The 20445-nt window shown below is 42.3% G+C and overlaps 1 protein-coding gene across 1 annotated transcript in view; it reads right to left on the bottom strand.

Annotated features, from left to right (window-relative positions):
• Positions 1–20445, bottom strand: part of HADH (hydroxyacyl-CoA dehydrogenase) — a 54604-nt gene that overhangs the window by 24872 nt on the left and 9287 nt on the right. The window contains exons 2-3 of the mRNA XM_027837575.1: positions 3581–3709; positions 1491–1648 (exon numbers count right to left, since the gene is read on the bottom strand). Coding sequence (XP_027693376.1) covers positions 1491–1648; positions 3581–3709 — 287 coding nt within the window. The remainder of the gene's footprint in view (positions 1–1490; positions 1649–3580; positions 3710–20445) is intronic.

Raw genomic sequence — 20445 nt, 5'->3', positions numbered from 1 at the left:
GATGGGACTTGAACCCAGGTCTGTCCAGTTTTGAGACCCGACTTCTATCCTCTATATTACCGTGCTTCTCTAACAATGAAAAGCCACATCTAATCCAAAATGGACTCCTCACTGTTTCCTGACTTTGCCCCATGTTTTCCTATCTTATTCCTCTGCTTCTTCCAAGAATTCCTTCTTACTACCATTTCCATCCATTGAATCCTATCCATCCTTCACTATCTTTTTCTTGCCCTGAAGCATTTCACAAGAAGTATCTCCTCCTTTATCACCTCTTCCACTGAAGCCTTCCTGACACCCCATGATCGATGAATTAGGGCCTTCGTTTGAACCACTTTAATGGCATATAATAGTAATAATTAGATGTGGAATCAGAAGACCTGGATTTGAATCTGGGCTCTGCCACTTGCTAGCATCCTGACCGGGCAAGTCTTGTAACCTTTCTGAGCCTCAGTTCTTTCATATGCAAACCGCACTCAGAGGACTTATAGAAGGAGAGCATTTTAGATAATTCTTTAAGATTTGCAAACATAAACTATCACTACAGATACCTCAATGGCTTGGAAGCTCTTGAAGGGAAAATTGTCTTACTCAACTTTGTATCCCCTATGACAGGAGATGGGAAGGGGCGGATAAATGCAGAATGCACACAGTAGAGACTCAATACTGAATGTATTCAACAATTCAGTTCAAGAAGCATTTATTAAGGCACCTACTATGTGCTAGGCCCTGGAGAAACAAAGACAAAAATAAAATAGTCCCTGACCTCAAGAACCTCTGTAAAACAAATTTCATGGGCAAAGAATACTAAGAATAAGAAAGTATGGGAAAGGCCTCTTGCAGGAGGTGAAACATGAGCTATGAATTGAAGCTAGGAATTTTAGCTAATTCTAGTAAAAGAGGAAGAGCCCTGTAGAGTGATGGTCTGTGAAGGCACAGAGAAGGGTGTTAGAACATGTATATAATAACTAGGCCAATTTGGCTAGAAGTGGAATACACAAGAGGGAATAATAGGTGATGTGTCCAAAAGATAGACTGGCATCAGATTTTGAAGGCTTTTAGATGCCAGAAGAGGAGATTATATTTTATCCTAAAAGCAACAGGGAGACACCAAGGCAGGAGAGTGACATGGTCAGATCTGTGATTTAGGAATACCATTTTAGCAGCTCTGTGGAGAATGGATTGAGATGGGAAGGACAGTCGGCAGGCTTCTGTAGGCTATTTGTAGGCTATTCCCATAATCAAAGTGAGAGGTGCTGAGGTCCTAAGGCTCTGGTGGTGACTGTTCATATAGAAAAAAGGACAGATAGGAGAGATGTTGTGAAAGCAGACTCTGAGGGACTGAAGATAGAGAAAACTAAGGCTGACTACAAGGTAGAGAATCTGGATGTCTAGAAAGATTGCAGAAAAGAGGACAATTGGAAGAAGGAAGTTAGGAAAAGGGATGGGTTTTGAAGGAAAAATAAGGACTGTCTCGGTGACTGCATACATACTCTGCTGCAAACTTGTCCAGCCTCTGGAAAAGCTCATTTTTCAATTTCAGGTTCTCCACGATGGCTTCTAACACCAAGTCAGTGCTATGGACCACAGAAGCCGCATCTGTGCTCAAAGAGATGTTGCCCATGGTCTTCTTAATAAATTCATCACCAGCCTATCAAGTGTGGAGGAGAGAGGAGAAAAAAAGTCACACCCTTCACTTAGAAATATTTCTTCATAGTGCCAAAACGAGTGAAAAAGACCAAGAAACAATGTGCCCCAGGAAATATCACTACATGCTGAAAATGAAATCTAAAAAAAAAAAAAAAAAGTTAGTCTATCAGCCTAGTTCTAAACAGACATGTCAATCTTTTTTTTTTTAAAGGCAATTGGGGTTAAGTGACTTGTCCAGGGTCACACAGCTAGTAAGTGTCAAGTGTTTGGTCTGAGGCCGGATTTGAACTCAGGTCCTCCCGACTTCAGGGCCAGTGCTCTATCCACTGTGCCACCTAGCTGCCCCCTAGACATGTTAGTCTTTATGTTGACACTAATAAGGAAGAAATGCCAATTGTTCAAGTACTTAGAATCTGTTTCACTACATTCTTTGGTATCATTCTTTCTAGCCCAATAATTCTTTTTATTCTTATTTTTGATGCAAGCCTGTAGCTCAGTTCTCTAAGAAGGGTTTGAATTTAGACTGGTGCTCTCCATTATACTATCTAGTTTATCCCAGCACAAAACAGATTACAAGAGAAAAATTAAGCTAGAGGCAAGGTAGGAGATAAAGCTCTGGGTTTGAAGTCAGAAAGACCTGAGTTCAAATCTGGCTTCACATACTTAGTAGCAATGTGACTCTGGGCAAGTCACTTAACCTCTGTTTGCCTAGGAGGAGCTAGGTGACTCAGCGGATAGAATGTTAGGGCTGCAGTTAGGAACACTTGAGTTCAAATTCAGCCTCAGACACTCACTAGCTGTGTGACCCTGAGCAAGTCACTTAACCTCTGCTTGCCTTAATCCACTGGCAAACCAATCCAGTGTCTTTGCCAAGGAAAACCCCGTGGATGGTACAGTTCATAGGGTCATAAAGAGCCAGACACTGAAAAACAACAATAAGGGCAGGGGGCTGAGGAAACTGGATAGTCTCACAAAAGCTTTGTCAAATTCAAATGTTTCCTTTATTTTCCATTAAATATTATCTGGTTTTATAGCTTATTTCCAGTAGTTCTTCTAGACTTCACTCTAGTGTGTGTGCCCATTTGGAAAGTTTTTTGAAGTCTATTTCTATAATCAAAGAGCCTAAATTCTAGGTAGTGACTTTGTAAATATAGAGCAAGAGACTGTTGTAAGGAATGGTAGATTAATTCAGGAATACAACTTAAGTTGTATTTTTTTTTTTGCCAAATTTGGTAAAAATCAACAAGGCCCCTCTAATGTTATCTTACAAGACTAAGAATTACATAAATTCAAAATGCCAAGGGGTCAAGTTAAAATTGTGGAAAGATAGCTGGATTGGTCAGAGGCCCTGGGCTTGTACCCCAGTCTGCTATTTAATCTCTGAGTAGTCTTTAAAAGAGTCACTTAACCTCCTGGAGTCTCAGTTCCTTCGTTTGTAAAATAATGAAGTTGCACCAGATGGCCTCTGAGATTCCTTCAGCCCTAACCCTAAGATCCTATCTTCCTACTGTGTTCAGTCCAAATTTCAACGCCCCTGGAGGTCTCAGAAATATTTGTATAGGACAGCTCAAAAAAAGAGAAATAATTGCAACAGGATGTTTGAGAAACCAAGAACAGTCCCCCTGGTAAGCAATGGCATAACAAGGGGTTCTGGTAAGGGCAGTAGATGGGTGCTGCTGAGGACAAGTCAGAGATGTTGAGGAACTCTCCAGCCTCAGAGCCCCCATCAGGGTTTCTCTGATGCCCATGTTCCCAACTCGCTCATTGGGCCTCTTGAATCATAAAAGCATGCCTGATGCCCCATTCTGCTAGCGCCATTCTGCTAGCTCAACAGAAAAGTGCTATCTTCTTAGACTTCTTTACCCCATCCATACAAACAGCAAAATCAATTTCCAAGTGGTTTGATTTGAAGATATCAAGATGAAGGTGTTACCTGAGGATTCTCTGCAAATTTCTTTTTGGCCACTCTCCGGAGGCTGTCCTCAATTCCTTTTTTGGACGTGGCCAGAATCTCATCTGACTGGTCCACTAACACAACTGTGTGTCCAGTTGATGCAGCAACCTAGGACAAAAGAAATACCATCCAAAAATGTCAGCTGAGGAAACACAGGGATTAAAAATTCATGACGAACAAGAGAATCTAAAACAGAAAACTCAAGCTTTTTGCCAGATTTCTTGTCACAATCACTGAGAAGAACATGCAGACTACGTGACTCACACTTACGCAAGGCATAAAAATGTCAGGAAAACCTGGGTTCAAATCCCACCTCTCAGATGCCATTAGCAGTGTGACCTGGGCAGGGTCAGTCAAACTCTCTGTGCCTAAATTTGATTTGATGGCTTCTAAGGGAGGAAATGAGACAGCTCAATGGCTCAGGGGATAGAGCACTAAGTCTGGAGTCAGGAAGACTTGAGTTCAAATCCAGTCTCAGACACTTACTAGCTGTGTGACCTTGGGCAAGTCATGTAACCTGTTTGCCTTAATCTACGGGAGAAAGAAATGGCAAACCACTCCAGTATCTTTGCCAAGAAAATGAACAGTACTGCATGCTAATGGTCCGTGGGGTCACAAAGAATTGGACATGACTGAACAATCAAGTGGGAAAAAACTATAGAACCTCAAGCAAGATTATACAAATAAACTCCTTTGCCTCAGTTTCCTCTCCGGCAGTTATTATTACCTCTGACCTCACAGGAATATTATTGTAAAGAGGAAATGATGTATTACTAAAGTATGAAACCCTGGACAAATGCTCAAGCAAGCTCAACTCTTTTTTTTTCAGTTGAGGGAGTGCCCGGGCAGATGTTGTCAATCAACAGGTATTTACAATGGATACAAGGTGGGGTGGCCACTAGTAGCCAAGGGGTCTCAGCAAAGACTTCATTCATGTGGAAGGTGGCAACTGAACTGAGTTTCAAAGGCAACAGGATCCTAAGAGACAGATTCGGAAGAAGCGTGTTCCAGGAAAAAGTTTAGTGATGCCAGATAGAGCGTTATGTATGACAAAGAATAAGGAGGCCATTTTAGCAGCTGGTCGGTCAACAAGCATTTGGGTGCCTGCTATGTGCCAGGCACTATGCTAAGCACCAGGGATACAAAGAAAGTCTTTGTTCTCAAGGGAACCCATAGGCTAATGGGGAGAGGGGTGAGGACACACAATGCAAACAGTTATGTACAATTATGCACAAATTACACACGTGTGTGTGTGTGTGTATGTATGCACCTCTCCCCCTCACACACACACACACACACACACACACACACACACACAAGATAAATCTGAGATAATCAAGAGTTGTGAGAGTAAAGCACCATAAGGCTGGAAAGGCAGATTGGAGGCAGGCTTTGAAAGACTTTAAATGCCAAACAGAGGCATTTGTATTTGATCATAGAGCTGATACGGAGTCAGTGAAGTGGGAGAGTGATGTGGTGAGCCTTTAGTACAGAGACACCAGACATCCAAGGTAACTTCACCGCTCCCTTTTAATTGATTATTAATTATTAACTTTTGATGGTAGCAGCAACAGCCATGACACAGTCACAAGGTTTAGAATCTCACCTTTGATGCTGTGGTTTAAAAAAAAAAAAAGATAAAGCAAATTTCTCAAAGTGGTTTTAAATGCTCAGAAGCAACTATAAAATTGAAAGGTAATTGTTCCATTTCTACTAGCTTCAACTCCTAGCCTTTAGTTTCTTCCATTCCTATTGGTGCTATAGGCCAAGTTCCTTCACAAGGCTAACCTGATGACCTTCCTCTCCCTTGGTGATTCCGTGTGCTCTCAGGGGTTCAACTGTGACCCCCATGCAGATGATTTCCAAATGCACATACCCAGCCTTAATTTCTCCCTTTAACTTCATTTTCTGCCCCAAAGGAGCTTCCATTTTATCATGTGATAGACACACTTACTGCACGTTCCTAGTTGGATGGCCTACCAGCACCTGAAACTCAACATGTTGAAAACTAAGTTCATCATTTTCTACCCCAACCCACACCAGACTTGCCCATCCTCCAGACTTCCATATTTCTCACGACGTGCCTACCATCTTCCTTGCCAAAATCAATCTGAAAAGATAGGCTGCCATCAGACTTGAAAGGTTAGAGATGATAGCAGAGATTGTATTTTATCCTAGAGGCAACAGAGAAGTTCAAATCTGAGACATCCTCCACATTGACTCCTTTCTTTTCCCTCATATAACTAATCACCCTACTTCAGTTTCTCCTCACTTCATGCCAGTCTAGACTATTTTCTTTCTTTCTTTTTTTTGCGGGGGTTAGGCAATCGGAGTTAAGTGACTTGCCCAGGGTCACACAGCTAGTAAGTGTCAAGTGTCTGAGGCCGGATTTGAACTCAGGTCCTCCTGACTCCAAGGCCAGAGCTCTATCCACTGTGCCACCTAGCTGCCCTGGTCAAGACTATTTTCATACCTTCTGGTTTGTCTTCACATCTCCAGTTTCCTCCCCCAGTTCAATCCATCCTTCTAACAGCTATCAAAATGATCTTCCTAAGTGAGGCATAGACCTGGTCATGTCCCTGCTCAAAACCTGCTCAAAAACTCTACAGTCGCTAGAATAAAATGCCAACCAATAAGCCTGTATGCAAGGCCCTTAACGCTTTGGCTCCAACCTCCTTCCCAGTCTAAGTTCACATTACTCCTCCGTTCACACAGTGTCCGTTCCAGGACTCTAGCTGTTCTAAGAATTTGACGCTCCATCTTCTATCTCAAGTTGCCCATTGTTTTCTTTTTTAAAAAATTATTCTTTACTTTTAACATTTTTTTAAATTTTGGGTTCCAGATTCTCTCCTTCCCTCTCATCTCTCCTCCACCCACTGAGACGGCAAACATTACGACATCAATAATACGTATGAAATCTTACAAAACGTATTTCCATATTAGCCATAGGTGCCCCCCCCAAAAAAATAAAAGAAAGAGAAAGAAGTCAAAACTAAATAAAGCAAGAAAATACACTTCCATTTGCACTCAGAGTGCATTAGTTCTCTTTCTAGAGGTGAATAGTGTATTTTCATCATGAGTCCATTGGAATTGTCTTGGATCATTGTATTGATAAGAGTAGCCAATTTTTCACAGTTAATGTTACTATGTACAATGTTCTCCTAGTTCTACTCACTTCACTTGGCATGAGTTCATATATATGACTCTCCCCAGGTTTTTCTTATAGCACAATAATTCTCCATCACAATCATATGCTATAATTTGTTTGGCCATTCCCCAATTGATAAGCATCCCTTCAATCTCCAATCCTTCACCACTACAAAAAGAACTGCGATAAACACTTGTGCACACAGCTCTTTTCCGTTTTCCTTTGATCTCTTTGGAGTATAGACTTAGTAGTGGTACTGCTGGATCAAAGGGTATGCGCAATTCTTTGGGCATAGTTCCAAATTGTTCTCCAGAATGGCTGGATCAATTCACAACTTCACTTATTAGTGTACCTATTTTCCCTCAACTCCTCCCAGCATCTGTCATCTCTAACAGGTATGAGGTGGCACCTCCGAGTTGTTTTAATTTACAGTTCTCTTATCAATAATGATTTAGAGCACTTTTTTCACATGACTATAAATAGCTTTGATTTCTTCTTCTGAAAATTGCCTGTTCATATCCTTTGACCATTTATCAATTGTGGAATGGCTCTTTTTTTTTTCAATGACAACTCCCTATATTTTCAAGAAATGAGGCCTTTAAGAAACTTGTAATTTTTTTTTATATATTACTTCACTGTCTATGGTACAGAGCAAAATGGAATTTCTCTGATTACCTCTTTTACTATGTCTATTTTTGCTAACACTTTGAGAATGAGAGAACTTTATCACTTTAGTTAATAAACTAAGTTAACTAATTATTATTATTATTATTAACTTATTAAAGTTAATAAAGTTTTTAAAAGTTACAAGTATCATCTTCCGAAGCAGGAATATAAACAGTTTAGCCTTACTGAATCTCTTATGTTTTCTCTTTCTATTTATTTTTTTATGCTTCTCATAAGTCTTGTATTTGAAAATAAAAATTTTTTTTGTTCAGCTATGGTCTTTTCATTAGGAATTATTGAAAGTCCTCTTTTATCAAATATCAATTTTTCCCCCTGATTATACTCAATTTTACTGGGTAGGTGATTTTTGGTTGTAATCCTGGCTCCTTTGCCTTCTGGAGTATCATATTCCAAGCCCTCCATCCTTTCATGTTGAAGATGCTAAATCCCATGTAATCTTGACTGGCTCCATGATATTTGAATTCTTTCTTTCTGGTTGCTTGCAGTACTTTCTCCTAGGCCTGGAAGCTTTGGAATTTGGCTATAATATACCTGAGTTTTCATTTTAGGATCTCTTTTGGGATGTGATTGGTAGATTCTTTCAATTTCTATTTTACTCTCTGGTTCTCTCATTCCGGCAGTTTTCCTTGATAATTTCTCGAAATATAATGTCCAGGCTTTTTTTTTTTTAATCATGGCTTTCAAGTAATTCAATAATTAATTCTTAAATTATCTCTCCTGGATCTATTTTCCAGGTCAGTTGTTTTTCCAATGAGCTATTTTACATTTTCTTCTATTTTTTCATTCTTTTTTGTTTGATTGATTTTTGATGTCTCATGGAGTAATTAGCTTCCACTTGCCCAATTCTAATTTTTCCAGCAGCTTCAGGAGCTCTCAGCCCAGAGATGGTAGTGGGGGTTGGACAACTGGTCAGAAAGAGATTACAAGGCACACTTTGTAGGCATTGGGTACAGCTGGTGCCGATTGGCAACTCTATCAACAATACTCAGTTCTGGATTGAAGTTCTAGGGTGGAAAGGAGTGGTTATGGTCAGTTACAAAGGAGCAGGAAATCTGGTAGCAGTTCCAAGACAAGGAGGAGCACTAGCATTTGTGGCTACAGGAGAGCAGGGGACCTTGTTGCAGTTTCAGGACCAAGAGGAATATAAACATTTGCAACTACTGAGGAGCCAGGGGCCCTTCCTGGGTAAAGACCAGAGCATAGACCAGGAGAACAGTAGAAATAGTGAAATAGTGAAAATAGAGGACTTAGTTAAATAAGTTAATAAACTATATCACTATTAGGGCAAGTAGAAGGAGTATATATAGACAGAGGATGAGAGTGTGAGCTGGCTATAATAGGATGGTATAAAAAAAAAACAAAATTAAGGGGTAAGAAACTTATTAAAGTTAGTCTAATTTTTAAGGAATTATTTTCTTCCATAAGCTTTTGTACCTCCTTTTCAATGTGGCCAGTTCTACTTTTTAAGGAGTTGCTTGCTTTGGTGAAATTTTGTATAACTTTTTCTATTTTTGTGCTTCCTTTACCAAGCTGCTGAGTCTTTTTTTCATGATTCTCTTGCATTACTCTCATTTATTTTCCCAATTTTTCTTCTACCTTTTATTTGATTTAGGAAAAAAAAAAGAACTCTTCCTGGAGTTCTTTTTGGGCCTTAGACCAATTCACATTTTCTTTGAGGATCTGCATGTGGTTGTTTTGACACTGTTGTCCTCTTCTAAGTTTATACCTTGATCCTCCCTTTCACCATAGTAACTTTCTATGATCAGGTTCTTTTTTTGTTTGTTTTGTGCTCATTTTCCCAAGCCTAAAGTTGGGATCTGCTCCTGGAGTGGAGATGGTACTGTCCCAAATTTCTTGTGGTAGGGCTCAGGGCTTTACTGCCAGCTTGCACTGGAGATGGGACCTCATTTCTATATCCCCTTGGGTGTGGTCTGCCTCTGGTTTGCTCAGGCACCACTCCAGTGAGACAGACCTTTCCTGTTGACCTTCCAAGCTGTTCTAGGCAGGAAAACTGCATCACTGCTTCAAAATTGGTTTTGAGGAGTTATTCTAAGGTTGTGTTGAGGAGAATTTGCAAGAACTGTGGCAAGTTCCTGCCTCATTCCACCATCTTGGCTCCAGAAGTCTATGCCCTCTTTCTATATAAACAACTGCTCTAATAATGATAAAATACTTAGGATATACGTATATCTTCTTCCCATATAGGATGTAAACAGTTTAACTTTATTGAGTCCCTTGTGATTACTTTTTCATGTTTACCTTTTTATACTTCTCTTGAGTCTTGTATTTGAAAATCAAATTTTCTATTCAGCCCTGGTCTTTTCATAAGGAATACTTATAACTCCTCTATTTTATTAAATATTCATTCCTCCTCCTTTCTCCCTGGAAGGATTATATTCAATTTGGCTGTTCAAATTTCTTTTTTGTTTGTTCACTTTCCCAGCCTATTTCTTCACTGTAAACTTTATGTTAAAGTTGGGCTCTGTTTACCTTGGGGTGGGAGGCACTGTCCCAAGCTTCAGGCTTTTTTGTGTTGCTGTTTTGAGCCCGAGTTCTGGGGATCTGCAAAGTGCTTTGGTGCTTCCAAAGTGGTGGAATGGAGGGAGAGGTGTGCTCACTGCTCTCCTGGTCTATGCTCTGGTCTTTACCCAAGAAGGGCCCCTCACTCCTCAGTAGTTGCAAATGTTTATATTCCTCTTGGTCCTGAAACTGCAACAAGGTCCCCTGCTCTCCTGTAGCCACAAATGCTAGTGCTCCTCTTCGTCTTGGAACTGCTACCAGATTTCCTGCTCCTTTGTAACTGACCATAACCACTCCTTTCCACCCTAGAACTTCAATCCAGAACTGTGTATTGTTAATAGAGTTGCCAATCGGCACCAGCTGTACCCAATGCCTACAAAGTGTGCCCTGTAATCTCTTTCTGACCAGTTGTCCAACCTCCCCTACCATCTCTGGGCTGAGAGCTCCTGAAGCTGCTGGATCTTAACTGAATGCACACACCAGAGGAAATCCTACCCCAGCAAGAAAACAAAGTAATTAAAAGACCTGCTAGGCAACTGTTTCAAGAGGACAAAGCATATGTGTCAAATGACCCTGTGTCAAAGTGACTGAGGGGATAAAATTGTGTTTATTTTCCCACTTCACCTGTGACAAGTAAAGCCTAACTCAAGTAGAAAGTGAAAAAGAAAATCAGGTTTGGAGGTGAGCTGTTGACTGATCTTATTGGGTTATCAGCTTCATTACAGGTGCAGCAGTACAAGAAATCGTCTTTATTAGTGAAATCTGTGACCTGGTTTCCCTTCCTGCCTCAGTCAGGTAATTTTGCCATTCTTCAAAATCCTGATTCAGGGGCAGCTAGGTGGTGCAGTGGATAGAGCACTGGCCCTGGAGTCAGGAGGACCTGAATTCAAATCCAGCTTCAGACACATAACACTTACTAGCTGAGTGACCCTGAGCAAGTCACTTAACCCCATTGCCTAGCCAAAAAACAACAAAATCCTGATTCAGTCGGGGGACCTGGAGGGACACATGTGGCTTTGGGGCCACAGGTTCCCCACCCCAGGTTAAGCTAATAAGAGGGCAAGGTAGCGGGTAGAAGTAGAGGAGTCAGGAAGGATAGAAAATAAGACACACACAAACATAAAAACAAACAGATCAGAATATGTTTATGTATATATGTGTGTGTGTATCTATATCTAATATAAATATATCCACGCTTAATTGTAGCCTGGAGGAGGGGGAGGGAAAAGGAAGGGGAAAAAAAGAACAAAGTAAAAACTGCACAGCAGAGAACAAAAGAAAACCTACAAGGAAGCAAAGAAAAGATGGATGGATCTCAACACAAGGTGTAGTATTTAATATATAGGCTTTCTTGAAATGGAAATTAATTGCCATATATTTTGAATCCTCTCTTATGTTTGGTTGTGCACATGACATGTTTTTTCTTTTCTTATTTTATATTTGTTTTAATATTTAAGTTTATAATATTAAAAAAAGAGAAAAAAACCGCGGAGGAGCTTACCTGTCTAAACTGGTCTTTCCGGTCCCATGAAGGGCCAAGACTTGAAATCTCAGTAGCAGTTTGTACATTTGTTTTTAGAAATTCTATTCCTACTTCTCCATTCCAATTTCTCTCTTGGCCCACTGAAAGCATATGACATAAGCCGTCCAGTCGACATATAAAAAAGGTCACCCCTATCCAAGCCCAAATTTGGACACACAGAAGTCATGAGAATGGAAAAACTACAGACCAAGAGGGGGAAATTTAATCACCTGTGAACAATAATAATTGCCATTCAGGTAGCCCAACAAATTTTCCACAGCACTTTCCACATTCTCTCATTTGGGCCTCACAACCACTTGTGAGGGAGGTAACTACAGATGGTATTTCCCATTTTACAGATGAATAAACTGAGTCTCAGAAAGATTAAGTGACTTGCCTATAGTCACATAGCTAATACTTGTCTGAGCCACGATAAGAACCCAGGTCTTCCCTGACTGCAAGTCTAACAAGCTATTCCCTACCTGTCCACTACACCATATTGAGGTCTCGTGAATTTTTTTCCATTAGGATAAAAGCTCCAAGCTCCAATTTCCAGCCTATTTCATGATAATGCTACCATTGTAATACTGTGCAGAACACTGTCCCAGGGGCTGGATAAGATACCAAGGCAAAGGAGACCATCTAGTAGGAGGGATACAATGTATACACAAATAGCTATTAATGCAAGATAAAACCGAGCTGGACAAACCTTGCTGCTTGCCCAGTCCTATGTCCAATAAGCAAAGCTTGAAGTTTGTCAATGCTCATGCCAGGCAGAAATTCTAATGGAAGACTGCCCAGTGGACTGTGCAGAAACTTCAACTCAAAGTAGAGGCAAGATTCAGTCACACAGAGGAGTATTTTTAGAGTAGAGTGCTATAAAAATAGCCAAGGTGAACAGCACCCTTGTCAAAGCCCCTTAGCACATTGGGCCCAAGGCCACACAAATATACTAAGGAATCAAATGGTGGCTTGGGGGGAGGGGATGAAGGTGGTTGGGTATGGAGACCTGCAGCATGCCTCCTGTCTTCTAACTTTAGCAGTGAATCTGCATATTAAATCAAATGGTATGGTAACAACTCTCTTTATTTTCAGGATCATTCCTCTTATATGTCCCAGTTTTGTTCAGTTGTTTTTTAATTGTGTCCAACTCTTCATGACCCCAATGGGGATTTTCTTGGCAAAGATATCTGAGTGGTTTGCCATTTCCTTCTCCACATTATTTGACAGATGAGGAAACTGAGGCACATAGGGTTATGTGACTTGCCCAGGGTCACATGGTTAGTATCCGAGGCCAGATTTGAACCCAGGAAAAGGAGTCTTCTCGATTCCAGGCCCAGCACTCTATGCACTGCACCACCTAGCTGCCCACTATTCTTAATTAACAACTTACATTTATATATCACCTTAAGCTTTAAAATGTCTTTTCCCCAACTGAAATCTGTGTTATTATAATGATCAAGCTTAACCCTCAAGATGAAAAAACCCACCTCCTCCTCTTCTTTGCAGAGGTGGGTGCTATGGGTTATGAAACACTACATACAGTGTCAGCCCTGGTTGATATGTTGCTTAGTATGGCTCAAGTACTTTCCCCCCTCCTCCTTTTTCTGTTCTATTCTTTGTTACCTAAGTAAGGGAGCGGGGAGGGACGTACTCAACAAAGAACATGATGTAAAAAACGAAAAATATTCAAAAAAACCACACTGAGTCATTTGTCCCAAATAAACCGAGTAAAGTGTAAGCCTTTCCAAATCAACAGAATTTGGCTCACTCTTCCACAAGACTGAGGAGGTCCAATCCACTTGGGGCTTCTCACTCCACCAAAAAGTGACCTTCCTGGCAGGAGTTGAGGTTCCACTCAATCTTCCCAGAGTCCTTAGGGCTAAGAGTAAGTTAGGTCTCAATTAGCCGCCACTGACTGGCTCTCATTCTTAATATGAGATTTCCATTCTCTTTTCTCATGCCACGAGTCAAATCAAGTCACCATGGCACCATAATCAATCAATAAGCATGTATTAAGCAGCTACTGCCCCATGAACCATGCCATAAAGGGATGCAAAGACAAAAACAAATAGAAAGCACTTAATAAATGCTTGTTGGCTCAATATAAACTCCTTGAGGAGAGGGACTGTCTGTTTCTTTTGGAGGATTTGTCGCAGTGCCTGGCACACTATTAGTATTTAATAAATGGATGCTGGGGAAACAAAAAGTACACATCTAAGTAAATAGGAGATAGATATAAAGTAGATATAAGGGAAGGTAATTTCCTGGATGGGGGAAAGAGAAGTGAGAAGGGAACACATTTCAGGCACCCAGGGCAAAGGCGCAGAGACAGAAGATAGAACATTTGCATGAAGATGAGCATACAGGAAGGAAAGAAGCATTTATTAAGCACCTCCAATTACAAAGCACTTTACAAATATCACCTCATTTGATCTTCTCAACAAACCTGAGAGGTAGATGACATTATTAGAGAGTTTAGGAAACCAAAGCCCGACAGAAGTAAAGTGACTTTCTCAGGGTCACACAGCTAGGAAGTGTCTAAGGTTGGATTTGAACTCAGGTCTTCCTGACTCTGGGCCCAGAACTCTAACTAGTGCGCCACCTAACTGCATCTAGGGCAGAAGGGAAGAAATGTAGAATAAGTCAGGAAATGTAAGATTGTGAAGGGCTTTCCAGGGCAGAACTGGGCTCTGACAGCTGTGTGGACAATGGATGAGAATGTAGGCAAACGGATATCAGCATAAATTCAACCAAATCAAGAAGGTTCTTCACTAAATACTCACATCTTTAGTTAAAAACCTGAAGGCTTTTTAAGACTCCCTGTCTCTCTATTGTGTTAAAGATAGCCTACCTTTCCAGCATACTCTTATACTATTCTCTTCTATCCTATGGTCTAACCAAGATATCATCTGCCATTTTCATTCTTTCCTGCCTTGATGACTTTGCCCACACTGTTGCCCAGGCTAGGAACCTGTCTCACCCACCTTCCCACCTGCTGAAATATTTCTCAAGGGGGCAGCTAGGTGGCACAGTGGATAGAGCACCGGCCCTGGAGTCAGGAGGACCTGAGTTCAAATCTGGCCTTAGATCAAACACCTGACACTTACTAGCTGTATGACCCTGGGCAAGTCACTTAACTCCAATTACCTAAAAATTTAATATATAAAAAAGAAATCTTTCTCAAGTCTAGCTCAAAAGTCACCACTCCCATGAAGCCTTCCCTGACTTCCACCCCCATTAAAGTGGTGAAGTTGGTAGAGCATTGGACTTGGTGTCAGAAGACCCGACTTCAAATCTTGACTCAGACACTTCCTAGCTGTGTGATCCTGGGCAAGTCACTTCACCTGTCTGCCTCAGTTTCCTCAACCATAAAATGGGGATAAAAATAGCACCCACCCTCAAATGGGATAATAATTGTAAAGTGCTTAGCATGGTGCCTGGCCCATGATCGCTGCTTAATAAATACTCATTCCTTCTCTCACCTCCAAAGTGGTAAAGTAACTTTCTACCACCAGACCTCACAAAGCACTTTTCTTACACCCTTCCTGTGCATTTGTGTCCCATTCAAATTCCTTCCTGGGGTGTGAATTCCATCCTAAGCTCTCAAAGACTATTTAGGGCAACATTTTACCCAATCTACCAAGTGTGAAGGAAAAAGTATTTATTAACCACTTACTATGTGCCTAGGACTGTGCTAAGAACTGGGGATACAAATACAAAATCAAAGAGCGTTCCCCTCTAACTGGGAGAGACAGTAGACATTGAGGCGGTGGCCCAGGACCCCTCCTGGGGTCCAGAAAGTTATGGGATGTTAGTGGGAGTAAAGTGACTCATACCTCCCAGGAACAAGGCCAGAGTTGAGGTGATCAAGGTTCCAGAAGCAGAGGGGAGGAAGGGGCACAGAAGGGTATTGGTACTGCATTGCTGTGAAGACAGATGCAGAGTAGAGAATGAAATAAACATGCCAGGGGCCTGCCTGAAATAGTGGGCCAGGTGGCTCAGTCACCCATCTGAACAGGTGGCTGAACAGGCAGAAGTGTTAGATGATATGAAAGGGTTAAATCCTCAAGGGAATGGTTTCTGGTGCTGCAGCCCTGACACCCAGGCCAGGGAGGAGGGAGTGAGGCATGTATGTATGTTGAACCAGGATCAGCCTAAGTTCAGAGAAGGTCACTGCGAAAGGGGGAGCAAACAAGTGATGATCTTGAGGCAGGTCTGGAAGACCCGAGTTCAAATTGGGGCCTTAGATGCTTCCTAGCCGTGTGACCCTGAACACATCATTTCATTTCTCTCTGCCTCAGTTTCTTCCACTATAAAATGAGATAATAATAGTACCTACTTCTGGCAGTGGTGATCAATAAGATAAGAGTTTGTAAACCACTTAGCAAAGGACCTGGAGCATAGGAAGGGCTTAATGAAATGTGTGTGTCCTTCCCTTCAGCAATTCAAGGAGTGAAGGTGTAAGGAGGTTGTAATGCTACCGCCTCTAGGAAGTACCAGTGCAGATAAGATCACAGATTTGGTTAGAGCTGAAAAAGGCCTTAAAACCCTCACTTTACAAGAGGAAGGAAAGTGATTCATCTCATATGATCCACACCACAACCCTAGGAGGTGGGTGTCTTTATTAATATTATCCCCAATTTACAGATGAGGAAACTGAGGCTGCGAGGTTAAGTGACTTGCCCAGGGTCACATGGCTAGTAAATGACTAAGGTGGGATCTGAACCCAAGTCTTCCTGACTCCAGGTCCCATCACTGTAGTGAAATAAGAGAGGAAGGGAACAAGCATTTATAATATAAATATAATATATAAATAATATATAATATATATAATAAGTGTCTACTATGTACCAGGTACACTTCTAAGCTTTACAATACTATCTCATTTAGGATAGGAGTGTCTTTCCTCTCCCTGGTCCCCCTTCCCTGCCCCTGCCTGGTCACCATTCCTCTCAGGTGACCATGTGGGAGATGGAAAAGGAAGGGGTGGGGGGGGGGGAGGCTGCTACTTCCACCCAGGTATAACTTACACCTGATGATTCACTCAATGCACAAAAGTAACCTCTGGTCCTCCCATCCCTCTTCCTCTTAGAACTCTTCAGGTGAGACAAGGGGAAAGATGTGTAATTTCACTTCTGAAATATCCCCCTACCATACAGGAGGCTCCATAAAAGCAGGAACAGTATCTACCCTAAACTTTATATTCCTCCCACCTCCAGTATCTTCTAGAATGCTCTGTATATAGGACTTTCTTACTCAACACTGGTTAATTAAACACTTTATTAACTGTAAGAGGGGCAGCTAGGTGTCAAAGTGCATAGAGTGCTGGGCCTGGAGTCAGAAGACTCATCTTCATGAGTTCAAACCTGGCCCCAGACACTCACCAGTTGTGACCCTGCACTAGTCACTTAACTCTGTTTGCCTCAGTTTCCTTATCTGTAAAATGAGCCAGAGAAGGAAATGGCAAACCACTCCAGTATTTCTGTCAAGCAAATTCCAGGGGCAGCTAGGTAGTGGAGTGGATAGAGCACTGGCCCTGAAGTCAGGAGGCCTCACACCAAATACTTGACACTTACTAGCTATGTGTGACTCTGGGCAAGTCACTTAACCCCAATTGCCTAAAAAAAAAAAAAAATTTCAAATGGGGTCATGAAGATCAGACATGGCTGAAATGACTGAACAACAATCAAAATTAAATATAAAAAAAATATTAAATATAAAAATAAGTGGTTTCCTGGATTTCTCCCCTCTCCCACAACAGACGACTGTGGAATCTGCTTTCTCTAACTTCTCCGCTACCCCTCAGGCAGGACATGGCAAAGCTTGTTAGGCTGACCGATGCCCAGGACCAGAGCCTTGGGCATCAGGGCACTCACTTCCAAGACCCAGCCCAGGATCCAGCTCAAAGACTAGACCTCATTTACAAGCAGGGGGTACAGACATCAGGCCCAATCTTTCTTTTCCTCTGGTGCCAGAAAGAGAGCTGAAGCTGCCCTCTGCCATCATCGGACTTTTGAAAGCAGGAGCCCGGACTACATGCTTAGTCTAGAGGCAGCATTCAGAGTTTGGGGTCAGATGCCTGGGTTCAAATCCTGGATTTGCCCCTTAATACCTCTATGAATGACTGTGAGCAAATCACTTAAACTTTTCTGTACCTCGGTTTCCTCAATTGTAAAATGGAAGGGATCTAAGGTCAGATCCCTTTTAACTCTATCTATGACCCTACAATCTGATGATTCACAAATTCTTACTTCTTCCCAACAATACAGAATCACAGCTGCCTAAGTAAAAACCACCCTCCCTCCTGCTCTCCTCCTCGGGTACTCAGCTCTAGCCCTCTCAAGTTCCTATTCAGCTCTACTTTCCCCTTCATGGGGCCCTCTAGGCCTTTTCTATTGTTAAAAATCTTTATTTTAGGGGCAGCTAGGTGGCACAGTGAATACAGCACTGGCCCTGAAGTCAGGAGTACCTGAGTTCAAATCCGGCCTCACACCAAACACTTGACACTTAAGCTGTGTGACCCTGGGCAAGTCACTTAACCCCCAATTGCCTTAAAAAAAAAAAAAAAAACTTTATTTTTGACATTTTCTTCTTTAGGTTCTTCCAACTTCAGCCGGAATGAACCAAACTCTCCCACAAGACATTGCGTCCCTAAACACGTTCTAGGGAACAGGGTGTACTTTCCACACACACCCCTTGCTCACACCCTACAGCAATCTCATTTCATTTTTTATTTCATTTCAATCTATCACCCTTGTTGTCAAAGAGGACCAATGACATCATGGGATTAAAGCGAGGCAGAGTTGCACAACATGTTCAGACTCACTCTCTTCCAGAGTCATCGATGTCCAATGGCAGGACAAAAGTCAGGATGACAGGCGATGGCCTGGGATGCAATGGATGAACCTTGGAGTCTTCACATCTGACCAAGCTCCAAGCCTCCACAGTGCCTGCTTCAGCCACATGGTCTTTGGAACAAAGTGCTCTCATCTGCCCATTCTACCGGGATGTCTTCATACGCTTGGGGTAGACACCCCCTAACTCACTGATGGGACTTGAAAACTGTCGGTCACCCTCATCCTGGTTTAGCCATCTACTGAGACGGTTTAGCAAGGTGTGACCGCTGCACATGCTACAGCTTCTTGAAGCTACAGTGGGGAGTTGGGTAGCACTGGACACCAAAGGTGCATAAGCAGCCCTGAAATGGCCCTCACATCAGGTGCTAGACCTCCCTAAACACCTCATACGCCTATACATCTATCACCCTATCCAGACTCCAACAGCAGATACCCACCGCCAGCCAGGTCATTCTCCCTCTTTTCTCAAGGAATTCAGTACTTCTCTGTCTTCCTATCCACTTCAACTCCTGCCTTTGTCCATTGGGAACTTTACTACACATATTGCTATCCCCTCAAATACCCTGGCCTCCCAATTCAGCCACCTCCTCAACTCCCATGACTACATACTCCACCTCAGCCATACGGACATACATACTCGTGTCCTGTGATCCTAACATTGGGTGTTCCACCTCTATGACCCAGACCTGTGAATTTCCTCTGACCATACAACTCTCCACATACTTCACTTTCCTTCTATTTTTCACCCTCGCTCTGGCCTGGCTTTCGCCCACTTCAATCCCGACCCTAGAGTAACTGGTTACACTTCAAGCTGCCTTCAGCCCCAAATCCCTAGTCTCCTAATCTTATCTTTATTCATACTATTGCAGATATTATCTCTGGATTACTCTCACTACTTATCTCTTCCCCTCCTACTCACTTCCAGAAGCAGGTCACAAAACCATTTCAAATCCAGTCTCACCTGGGCCCTCAGAGCTGCTCACCAATCCTGGATCTATCATCTAGCTGCTGTCTCAAACCTCTTCTCTCCCCAAGGCTCCCAAATTGCCCTTCTCACTCTCCTCCCTCTCTCTCAGGAAAAGACCTCACCCCAGACTTTCCTGAGCAAATAGGGGTTATTTGCTGAAAGCCCCCTCCTCTCCTTCATTCTCTATCTCCAAACCTCTTTACATCATTTCTCAGTTCTCTCTTCCCCTGCTCCAATCTCTGACAAAGAGATGGCCCTTTTCCACATCAAGGCCAATCTTTTATTCTTGTGCCCTTTATCTCATACCCTCCCATACATAGCTCCTCTAGGAGCATGCCCTTCAATGACTCCCTCCCTAATTTGCCATGTCCCTCTACTGGCTTCTTCCCTATACCCTGTGAACATGCCCACATTGCCCAACCTCAAACAGAGTTCACTTAATGTAACTATTCTCCCTAAGCTATCATTGCGTAAGATCTCTCTTCCTTTTCACTATCAAACTCACAGAAAAAGCTGTCTACCCACATCAGCTCAGCCCCTTTCTCTCCTCTCACACTTCTCAGTCCCTTGCAATCTGGCTTTCTAATTTACCACTCGGCAGAAGCTGCCCTCTCCAATGTCCTTAATGATTTTTCAGTTACCAAATCTGATGATCTTTTCTCTTTTTTTTTGCGAGGCAACTGGGATTAAGTGACTTGCCCAGGGTCACACCACCAGTAAGTGTCAAGTGTCTGGTCTGAGACCAGATTTGGACTCAGGTCTTCCTGACTCCAGGGCCGGTGCTCTCTCCACTATGCCACCTAGCTGCCCCTGTGATGGTCTTTTCTCAGTTCACATCTTCTTGACTTCTCTGCAGCACTGACATTATTTGACCCACGGTCCTCCTCAATCTTCTCAGTTTCTGGATTTTTGTGACATTTTCTTGGATTTCATCCTACCTATCTGAGTCTACTCCTATTAGCATCCTTTGCTGGCTCATCATCCTTGTCCCATAGGTGTCCTCCAAGGCTCTGTCCCAAGCCAACTTCTCTCCTCCCTCTGTCCACCCAACCTTATCAGCAGTGGTATTATGGTATAGTACAGTGGTGTCAAACTCCCTTGCAAGCTTCACACTGACTTAGAAAACCACAAACTAACATT

The sequence above is a fragment of the Vombatus ursinus genome, unplaced genomic scaffold (assembly GCF_900497805.2).
Source record: "Vombatus ursinus unplaced genomic scaffold, bare-nosed wombat genome assembly UNPS02014821.1, whole genome shotgun sequence".
Classification (NCBI taxonomy): domain Eukaryota; kingdom Metazoa; phylum Chordata; class Mammalia; order Diprotodontia; family Vombatidae; genus Vombatus; species Vombatus ursinus.
Note: the sequence above shows the minus strand (reverse complement) of the source record. Positions and strands in the feature narration are given on the sequence as shown.